This window comes from Rutilus rutilus (assembly GCF_951802725.1).
Source record: "Rutilus rutilus genome assembly, chromosome: 8".
NCBI classification, from domain to species: domain Eukaryota; kingdom Metazoa; phylum Chordata; class Actinopteri; order Cypriniformes; family Leuciscidae; genus Rutilus; species Rutilus rutilus.
The window spans coordinates 1,847,763-1,858,137 of record NC_140222.1 but is presented as its reverse complement, the minus strand read 5'-3'; the positions used below and the strand labels follow the sequence as shown (position 1 = coordinate 1,858,137).

The 10,375-nt window shown below is 40.6% G+C and overlaps 2 protein-coding genes across 2 annotated transcripts in view; one reads left to right on the top strand and one right to left on the bottom strand.

The window, feature by feature from the left end:
- The window catches only part of lamb3 (laminin subunit beta 3), a 21,896-nt gene extending 14,078 nt beyond the window's left edge, over nucleotides 1-7,818 (top strand). Inside the window, exons 17-23 of the mRNA XM_084417650.1 lie at nucleotides 1-143; nucleotides 651-795; nucleotides 3,000-3,207; nucleotides 5,735-5,876; nucleotides 5,964-6,140; nucleotides 6,423-6,576; nucleotides 6,978-7,818. The exon at nucleotides 1-143 is cut by the window's left edge and continues 61 nt beyond it. Of these exons, the coding sequence (XP_084273776.1) occupies nucleotides 1-143; nucleotides 651-795; nucleotides 3,000-3,207; nucleotides 5,735-5,876; nucleotides 5,964-6,140; nucleotides 6,423-6,576; nucleotides 6,978-7,117 (1,109 nt within the window). The 3' untranslated portion in view covers nucleotides 7,118-7,818. The remainder of the gene's footprint in view (nucleotides 144-650; nucleotides 796-2,999; nucleotides 3,208-5,734; nucleotides 5,877-5,963; nucleotides 6,141-6,422; nucleotides 6,577-6,977) is intronic.
- camk1ga (calcium/calmodulin-dependent protein kinase IGa) overlaps nucleotides 7,818-10,375 on the bottom strand; it is a 12,975-nt gene continuing 10,417 nt past the window's right edge. Inside the window, exons 11-13 of the mRNA XM_084417651.1 lie at nucleotides 9,484-9,812; nucleotides 8,582-8,685; nucleotides 7,818-8,322 (exon numbers count right to left, since the gene is read on the bottom strand). Of these exons, the coding sequence (XP_084273777.1) occupies nucleotides 8,613-8,685; nucleotides 9,484-9,812 (402 nt within the window). The 3' untranslated portion in view covers nucleotides 7,818-8,322; nucleotides 8,582-8,612. The remainder of the gene's footprint in view (nucleotides 8,323-8,581; nucleotides 8,686-9,483; nucleotides 9,813-10,375) is intronic.

Genomic DNA, 10,375 nt, shown 5'->3' with positions numbered 1-10,375 from the left:
CTCCCGACGGAGCGCCCCCTTGTGGAGCGGAGGACGCCTGCATAGGAGCACTGCCCAATGCCAACAAGGCCTTTCAGGACGCCGACGAGGTCAAGGCCAAACTACAGGAGCTCAACGACAAGATCGCACAAGCAGCCGCGCAGGTACCACCAAATTTACTATATCTTATTTATACCTATTAGATATAAAAGTTAAAAATAGTATAAAGAAGTAAACGTTCAATAATAAATCAAAATAAAATTTGTTATTAAATTAAATGTTAAATGTTAAACAAGCCCAAAAAATTATGATAAATAAAATTGATATTGGGAAACATAAAGATGCAATTATGAGAATCAAAAGTTGCACTTGTAAATATTGAATAAAAAATTAATTAATAATAAATATTTTGATAAATTGTCAAATAAACAAATATTAAGTTATAAACATTACATGTAAAAATAACAACATTATACACAAGTAAATATTACATTAATAAAAAAAAAATGAAAAAGTCACAATTGTGAGAAATATTAGTTAAATTATGAAAATAAAATTTCAAATTGTGAAATATAAAGATGGTACAAACACACATGACCACTTAGAAAGACTAATAAGACTAGTCCGTTTTGATTTTTACATTGACTTACGTCGACTCTCTGAAAAAACAGATCCAGGAAGCTGACGATGCGGCCAATAGGGTGAGACTGTCCACTGACAATCTGGCCAATCAGATCAAGCAGGTGCAAGCCGACGTAGACGGAGACCTGAAAGACACCAAAGACTTCATCAACACACTGAGGGACTTCCTGTCAGGTCAGTAACACACTCACTCACTCACACACAAACACACGTGTCATTGCTTTAACTTTATTTTGACATGCTGCACCCTGTGAAGTATATGCCATGAATTTATTCATAAGGTAGTATGTGAAGCAGTATGTAAAAAAAAGTAGGATTTACTTACTATATATAGTATGCATACTGCAGTCAGGATGGAGTATGTAGTGGTGCATTGAGCAGCTGCAGTACAGTACTGTAGTTTGTGGTGTGGTGTTGTAAAGCGCTATAGTCAAGTCAAGTCATCTTCATTTATATAGTGCTTTTAACAATATAGATTGTTCCAAAACAGCTTTAAAGTGATAATAGGGAAATAGAAGTAACAGAGATTGTTTTGGCTTTACAGCAGCTCTAGAATAAAGTAGTATGTAGTGTGCTGTAAAGCGCTGTAGTGTGTTGTAAAGTGCTGTAGTATGTAGTGTGTTGTAAAGCGCTGTAGTATGTAGTGTGTTGTAAAGCGCTGTAGTATGTAGTGTGGTGTTGTAAAGCGTTGTAGTATGTAGTGTGTTGTAAAGCGCTGTAGTATGTAGTGTGTTGTTGTAAAGTGCTGTAGTATGTAGTGTGTTGTTGTAAAGCGCTGTAGTGTGTAGTGTGTTGTTGTAAAGCGCTGTAGTATGTAGTGTGTTGTTGTAAAGCGCTGTAGTATGTAGTGTGTTGTTGTAAAGCGCTGTAGTATGTAGTGTGTTGTTGTAAAGTGCTGTAGTATGTAGTGTGTTGTTGTAAAGCGCTGTAGTATGTAGTGTGTTGTAAAGCGTTGTAGTGTATAGTGTGTTGTAAAGCGCTGTAGTATGTAGTGTGTTGTTGTAAAGTGCTGTAGTATGTAGTGTGTTGTTGTAAAGCGCTGTAGTATGTAGTGTGTTGTAAAGCGTTGTAGTGTATAGTGTGTTGTAAAGTGCTGTAGTATGTAGTGTGTTGTTGTAAAGCGCTGTAGTATGTAGTGTGTTGTTGTAAAGCGCTGTATAGTGTAGTGTGCTGTAAAGCGCTGTAGTATGTAGTGTGTTGTTGTAAAGCGCTGTAGTATGTAGTGTGTTGTTGTAAAGCGCTGTAGTATGTAGTGTGTTGTTGTAAAGCGCTGTAGTATGTAGTGTGTTGTAAAGCGCTGTATAGTGTAGTGTGCTGTAAAGCGTTGTAGTGTATAGTGTGTTGTAAAGTGCTGTAGTATGTAGTGTGGTGTTGTAAAGCATTGTAGTGTATAGTGTGTTGTAAAGTGCTGTAGTATGTAGTGTGTTGTTGTAAAGCGTTGTAGTGTATAGTGTGTTGTAAAGTGCTGTAGTATGTAGTGTGGTGTTGTAAAGCGTTGTAGTGTATAGTGTGTTGTAAAGTGCTGTAGTATGTAGTGTGGTGTTGTAAAGCGCTGTGTAGTATGTAGTGTGTTGTAAAGCGCTGTATAGTGTAGTGTGCTGTAAAGCGCTGTAGTATGTAGTGTGCTGTAAAGCGCTGTAGTATGTAGTGTGTTGTAAAGCGCTGTATAGTGTAGTGTGCTGTAAAGCGCTGTAGTGTGCTGTAAAGCGCTGTAGGATGTAGTGTGTTGTAAAGCGCTGTAGTATGTAGTGTGGTGTTGTAAAGTGCTGTAGTATGTAGTGTGGTGTTGTAAAGCGCTGTAGTATGTAGTGTGGTGTTGTAAAGCGCTGTAGTATGTAGTGTGTTGTAAAGCGCTGTAGTATGTAGTGTGGTGTTGTAAAGCGCTGTAGTATGTAGTGTGTTGTTGTAAAGCGCTGTAGTATGTAGTGTGTTGTAAAGCGCTGTAGTATGTAGTGTGTTGTAAAGCGCTGTGTTGTAAAGCGCTGTAGTGTGTAGTGTGCTGTAAAGCGCTGTAGTGTGTTGTAAAGCGCTGTAGTATGTAGTGTGCTGTAAAGCGCTGTGTTGTAAAGCGCTGTAGTGTGTAGTGTGTTGTAAAGCGCTGTGTTGTAAAGCGCTGTAGTGTGTTGTAAAGCGCTGTAGTATGTAGTGTGTTGTAAAGCGCTGTGTTGTAAAGCGCTGTAGTGTGTAGTGTGCTGTAAAGCGTTGTAGTGTGTTGTAAAGCGCTGTAGTGTGTAGTGTGCTGTAAAGCGCTGTAGTGTGTTGTAAAGCGCTGTAGTATGTAGTGTGTTGTAAAGCGCTGTGTTGTAAAGCGCTGTAGTGTGTAGTGTGCTGTAAAGCGCTGTAGTGTGTTGTAAAGCGCTGTGTTGTCACCCCCTCAGAGCCTCAGTCAGACCCGGAGCAGGTCCAGCGAGTGTGTGAGGCTGTTCTGGAGGCCCGGCTGCCTCTGACTCTGGATCAGCTGAAGCAGAAGCTGAAGGATCTGCAGGATCTGACGGCCTCAGTGCCCGACAGCAGCAGCGTCCTGACGACTAGCGGCCCGCAGCTGGAGGACGCCAGACGCCTGCTGGATACCGCCCGCGAGACACGGTACACACACACACGCACGCACACAGGGTACACACACACTCACACACACGGTACACACACACACGGTACACATGCACACAGGGTACACACACACTCACACACACACACACACACGGTACACACACAAATGCACACACGGTACACACACACTCACACACACACACGGTACACACACACTCACACACATACGGTACACACACACTCACACACATACAGTACAGGTCATGCTGAAGTGCTTTTATTTCGAATTTCATGGATTATTTTGTTCAGAATTTTCTGTCACATTTTCCTTCGTGAAATATTTTGTTAATAGATCCGTGTAGAATTTCGTTCCAAAATTTCGTTTCAGTATTCTTTTAAGAATTTCCCTTCTGACAATGAAGCTCTATTGGTAAATATTAGTTAATGCATTAAGTGTCATGAACTAATAACAAACACTATTTTACTTTTACTAACATGAATCTAGATGAATGTTAAATTCAACGGTAACACTTTACAGTAAGGTTCATTAGTGAACATTAGTTTATGACTTTAGTTAACGTGAACTAAGAATGACCAATACTTCTACAGCATTAATTAATCTTAGTTAATATTCATTTCAACATTTACTAATGCATTATTAAAATCAGAGGTTGTATTTGTGAACATTAGTTACTGCACTGTGAACTAACATGAACACACAATGAACAGCTGGATTATTATTAACTAACATTAACAAAGATGAATAAATACTGTAACAAATGTATTGATCATTGTTAGTTCAATCTTATTATGAAGTGTTACCAATTCAACATAAATTATACATTTTTAAATGTTAAATTAACATTATTGTATTTTGAATTAACATAAATTAACAAGACATAATAATATATATAATATACTGTATATAAAATTTATTTGTAATTTATTCATATTTATAAAACGGTTAGTTCCAGTCCGTGATTCTGATTGGTCGATAGCTGTGTTTTATTCACGATAAAGCGGTTCTATGTATCACTACACAACACCCCTAACAACCACTCTTAGCAACGTAAACATACTTGTTCTCAACGATATTGTTCATTGACGCTAATAGAGTAGAGTATTGTGAGAGGTCGAGTAAGCGAGTGTTCCTGCAGTTACAGTAGACACAGCATTTTCCTTCATTCATAATAAAAAATCAGTCCGAATGTCCGCCGCGATATCTTGTCCTTTTACCAGTTAAAGGTCCCGTTGTATGCCCCTTTTCACAAGATGTAAAATAAGTCTCTGATGTCCCCAGAGTGTGTATGTGAAGTTTGAGCTCAAAATACCCAACAGATCATTTTTTACAGCATGTTTAAATTGACATTTTTTGGGGCTCAGAAAAACGAGCTGTTTCAGTGTGTGCCCTTTAAATGCAAATGAGCTGCTGCTGGACGACCCAGGGGGCGGAGCTTCATGAGCTCGTGCTCAGTCTGTCAGGACAAATTCATCTCATGGAATGATGATAATATCAGAAACTCTCAGTAACGGCGTTCATTTCGAGTCGGACAATAATGCCTACAGAGTCAGAGTGCTGTATAGAGATGGAACAGGTATAGTTTAGTAGTTTAATTACGGTTATTATAACGTATTTGTCATCTGCTTGTATGTATCCATTATTTATTAACAGCCTACAAGTCTGCTGTTTCGGACCAGGTCCGAATGATGATCAAACATGTACTGATGAGTTTAATAAAGTTTATTGTACATCAGACAAAAGATGAAGCGTCAGTTTTACTTCAGAAAATCACGGTAAGAGCTGAGTAAACACAGTAGCCTAAGTTATAAGAAGTGCGCAAGTAGCCAGTAGAGTTGAGGGAGCATTCCTGTGGGCGGAGGTTAGTCTAAACACGGTTCTGGTGATGTCACTAATGAAGGAAGTAGAGGGGTGTAGTCCAATCGAGCCGTTTTATGTAGTCAACTTCTGTTAAATAAAATATCTCGCTTGGCATTGAACTTTGAGCTTTATAATTTTACAGATATTATTTATACTCTAACAACAACATTACACACTAACTAAAGTTTGAAACATGGGATCACGTAGAACGGGACCTTTAAGAAGTTTTCTCGTGCCGTGACACGCTAGTCGTTTATCAGTGGCGTCTTGCTCCTCCGTGTTCACAAGTTTCAGTCGTTTCAGTGTAAAAGTCTTCTCTACTGACTGACTCGCTCATAAAGACAGTGTTTGCCGCCATCTAACGGTGAAATAATGTGTAACTTCTGCTGCTGTTCACGGTCAGGGACTATTTTCTCCAGCGGAAGGAAGGCTTTTAGTGATTTAACTTCATGAAAGTTGCACTAATACATATTTTTTGGGCTTTAATATTTGTATTGTGCGGTCACCGTTTCATAAAAGCAATAAGGTACTCGAGGCTAGTGCTGTATCGCGAATAATGGTGACTCTGCTTCGTGTCGAGCCTAACAACACCTCGTGACTTATTCCCCGTACAGCACAGCCTCGAGTGCCTCATTGCTGATATATCTGTGTGTGTTTGGCTGATGTTCTTTGACTGGTCGTTTGCAGAGACGCAGCGTTTGGCATCCAGCAGGACGGCGAGAGTCTTCTGAAAGCGATGGATGAAAACGAGAACATTTTCGACGACCTGGAGGACAAAATCCGGCAGAGCGTCGACATCGCCAACGACGTTAAGAAAGACATCGAGGGGGTCAGTTCGAGTCACGTGTGCGGAAACAACAGGAACGACCTCAGAACTCAAATTAACCGAGATTTGTCATCTCTCTCTCTCTCTCAGATTGAGGACGTGCTGGCTCCCGCTGAGCAGGGGATTGTGGGTATTTCAGGGCTGATGGATGAGATTCGCCCCCTGGTGGACGCGTTGAGGAACGACTTGACGACAGGAACAGCGCTGGCGAACGATGCTCAAGATCAGGCAAATTCTGCTCAAGACGAGGCCGACCAGGCCGCAGAGGTACTGACACACACACAACTGTTCAATACACAGCTTTCCACAACACACATCACTTCAAAGCAGCTTTACAGAAAGTGCATGAGTCCACATTACAGCTTACAGTGATCTGATATCAGAGGTGATGTCTAAGTTATGTATTTCAGAAATGTACATATACAAAATCACAGTTAGCTAAAAATTTATTATTTTAAACAACGTAATAATTTTATGCAGAAACAATAAGCTGACTGAAGTAATGAATACTTGTGTGTTAACAAATTATGCTAACAAACGTGTTTGTAGGAGCTGGAGGCGTTAAGAGACGAGTTTGAGCGGATGAAACAAGCCGCGGCTGACAACACTCAGGCAGGGGAAGATGGTGTTCGTTTACTAAAGCTACAGGAGGAGGCGGAGTCTCTGATGACGGACACCTCTGACATCATGAAGGCTCTGAAAGGTAACGCCCACAAAACATCCATCCCATAATGTCAGGCACACACATTACCGATTGTGTGGTTTTGTGAGTGATTGCGAGACATTTTAGAGATGATGTGAACAAATCATTGAATCAGAGTTCTGAATCAGTTTTTGATTCACTGAATCGGTTCATTTGAATCAATTGGTGTATTCGATTGACTCAGTGAGTCGATTTGATTTATTTATTCAAATCTGTGAATCAAATGAGTCGATTCACTGACTGTTTGAATACGTTAGGAATCGATCCACTGAATCAGAGTCAGTTGAATGAACTCAGCACAAAAACTGTTTTTGGTACTAAAAGTTCAATTAAATTATGTCATACTGTCATGCACACACACATTACCCATGGTAACCGCTCGTGTTGTTTGTGTCTCTCAGATAAAGAAGCGTCCATACGGCAGCAAGCGACAGAGCTGGAGGAGAACGGCTCGCGACTGACCGGCCTGGACGCTATAGTGGAGAAACTCAGAGACGACATTCGCTATAAAGTCACCAGTCTGAACATGTGCCAGGGCTGATGACACACAACTAACACACAACACTGATGACACACAACTAACACACAACAGTCACCAGTCTGAACATGTGCCAGGGCTGATGACACACAACTAACACACAACACTTGATGACACACAACTAACACACAACAGTCACCAGTCTGAACATGTGCCAGGGCTGATGACACACAACTAACACACAACACTGATGACACACAACACACAACACTGATGACACGCAACACACAACAGTAGCACTGATGACACACAACTAACACACAACACTGATAACACACAACTAACACACAACAGTAACACTGATGACACACAACTAACACACAACACACAACAGTCACCAGTCTGAACATGTGCCAGGGCTGATGACACACAACTAACACACAACACTGATGACACACAACACACAACAGTCACCAGTCTGAACATGTGCCAGGGCTGATGACACACAACTAACACACAACACTGATGACACACAACTAACACACAACACTGATGACACACAACACACAACAGTAACACTGATGACACACAACTAACACACAACAGTAACACTGATGACACACAACTAACACACAACAGTAACACTGATGACACACAACTAACACACAACAGTAACACTGATGACACACATTATTGTCTTTGAATAAACTTGATTTTCTAAACTTGCTCTAAATGTTGTACTTGAATTAAACTTGCCCACATTGAAGTTGGTGTGTAAATAGTTTTATTTGATGATGTCAATACAGCAGTGTGTTTATGATTACAGCAGGGGTCTGTGATAATACACATTTACTGACATTAGATACAGTGATCTTATAAGCACATATAAAACACAAACAGAGAGATTATAACAGCGAAGATTAATAAGTCCTTAAATAAGAAAATAATATTTAAGCACAGTCCTTCAGTATTTATACACACTCAAACACACAGCTGTGGCACATGTGATCCGCCCTTCCCATGATGCACCCTGATCAGCCCACCACGGGTGTAAATATGACTACTGTACATGTATATGCAGACAGTAGGTGAAATAATACGACGAACAGAGCGTCCGGTCTCACGCTCTCAGTCTCTTCACACTGACACGTCGTCCAGGCCGAGATGAAGCTTTGAGAAGCGGATGTGTGTGTGCGATTGGCACTCGTTTGACCCGGTCTGTGGCTCCGACGTGTGACGGGACGAGCCGACGCTCAGATAAACACCATCTGAGAGAGAGAGAGAAGAGAGAGAGAGAGGAGAGAGAGAGAGAAGAGAGAGAGAGACAGAGAGAGAGAGAGAGAGAGAGAGAGAGATTTGTCTTACATGAACTTCCCCAGCAAAGTGAGTAAACATAATAACTAATACGCCAATTTGGTTCATGATTTGACAGTGTTTCCCGCCACAGTTGATTTTTACCCACAAACCCTGCACACACACCTTCACGATCACGTGACGGTTAAAGCGGAGGCCTGAGTGGATACTCACTTCATTTGATTGACAGCTGTCAGTCAGACGATTACATCAGAGAGCAAACGCCGGTCTGAAGGGTCTGGCCACGCCCATCTGAGCCACACATCATCCTGTCCGACCTGAGACACACAGAACACACTCATGAGGCCTTGAAAACAGTACAATCACTTATAAAAGCAAGTTTTAAATAAGTATTTACATGTATGTATATTTATGTACATTTTAAAAGCCATAAACTGCAATATAGTTATAAACAGAAATATTTATCAACACTTGTTGCATTAAACTATTCACAAAAATGAGACGTGCCACATGGAGACTTGAGGAAACATGTTATAGTGATGATGCCAGTGAATCATAGAATGGGAGTTGTGAATCTGATTCACCGAATCTGCTCATTTGAAACATCCAACTGAATCGATTCACAGAATCAAATGAGTCGATTCACTGAGTTGAATTTACGAAACAACTACTTGATTCACTGAATCAGAGTTATGAATTGATTCATTGAAATTTCAGCTAAACAAATAAATCGATTCACAGAATCAAATAGATTGAATTTACAAAACAACTACTTGAGTCACTGAATTGATTCACTGAATCAGAGTTATGAATTGATTCATTGAAATGAATAAAACACAGTTTTTGCTACTTAAGTTTTTTGTATTAACTTTCTCAAATTTGTGATTCGAACATGGAACAACCGTAAAACTAGACATGCTGATTGGGAATTGTGATGTTCATTATGTTGTTCGATGTTCCAAATTCAAAGGCATGACTGCATGAATTCTTCATGAACCCCAGAATGCATTGTTCAGTGAAAATGGCCCAGGATGGTGAACGAACATGAGAGAGATGTCAATAACAAAAGATATTAAAAAGTGTGTATCTGGTGCAGTATCTGACGCTAGCATCACCTGTTAGCGGCGCAGTCTGACGCACACAGGTCCGACTCTGAGTGGTACGCGTGTTGACCGGTCTCAGAGATGACCAGCGCGTGCATCGGCTCGCTGTTGCAGGCCTTGAGCGGGCCATGCCCCCTGACGACATCAGCGTGAGGCGACAGGGTCATGTGACTGCACGAGGGGTTCCCATTGGTGTCCAGCTCGCTGGGGGCGGGGCCTGGAGACGAGACGTCCAGCACCTCGATCAGCGGGGTCGGGCTCGGGGTCGTGACCTCAGGGTCAGCGTGAGTGAGTTGAAGACGTCGCATGTAACTGACCGCCACCGTCACGTTGATGGCTTGCTAAAACACACACATGCTCATATATTCAATATTTGTGTAGCGCTTTTCACAATACACATCATTTCAAAGCAGCTTTACGCATTACAATTTACAGTGATCTGTTATCAGGGGAAACTGTCTAAGTTATGTATTTCAGAAATTTACAAATACAAAATCACAGTTAGCAAAAAAGGTATTAATTTAAACAATGTAATAATTGAATTCAGAATCAATGAGCTGATTGAAGTATTGAATACTTGAATATAGAGTCATTCACACAGCGACACAGGAGTGTTTTAGGGCTATCAAAATATCTGAAAAGCTCAATTCGAATTTCTTTCTTAAATATTAGCAGAATTCAAATTATATTCGAATTCTAAAGGCAATCCTTAATGTTAAAGGGGAAAACAGTGCTGTATTGTCTCCTATGCCCACAAGAGGGCGCAATGAGCAAATCTAAACCAAATCAAGCATCTCATCTTTAACAATTGTTCTTAAATAAAATATAATTTCCTTAGTTTTATGCACAATTGTAACCTAATTTTCCTTGCACATTATGTAAGTGCATCAGTAACCTGAGAAAA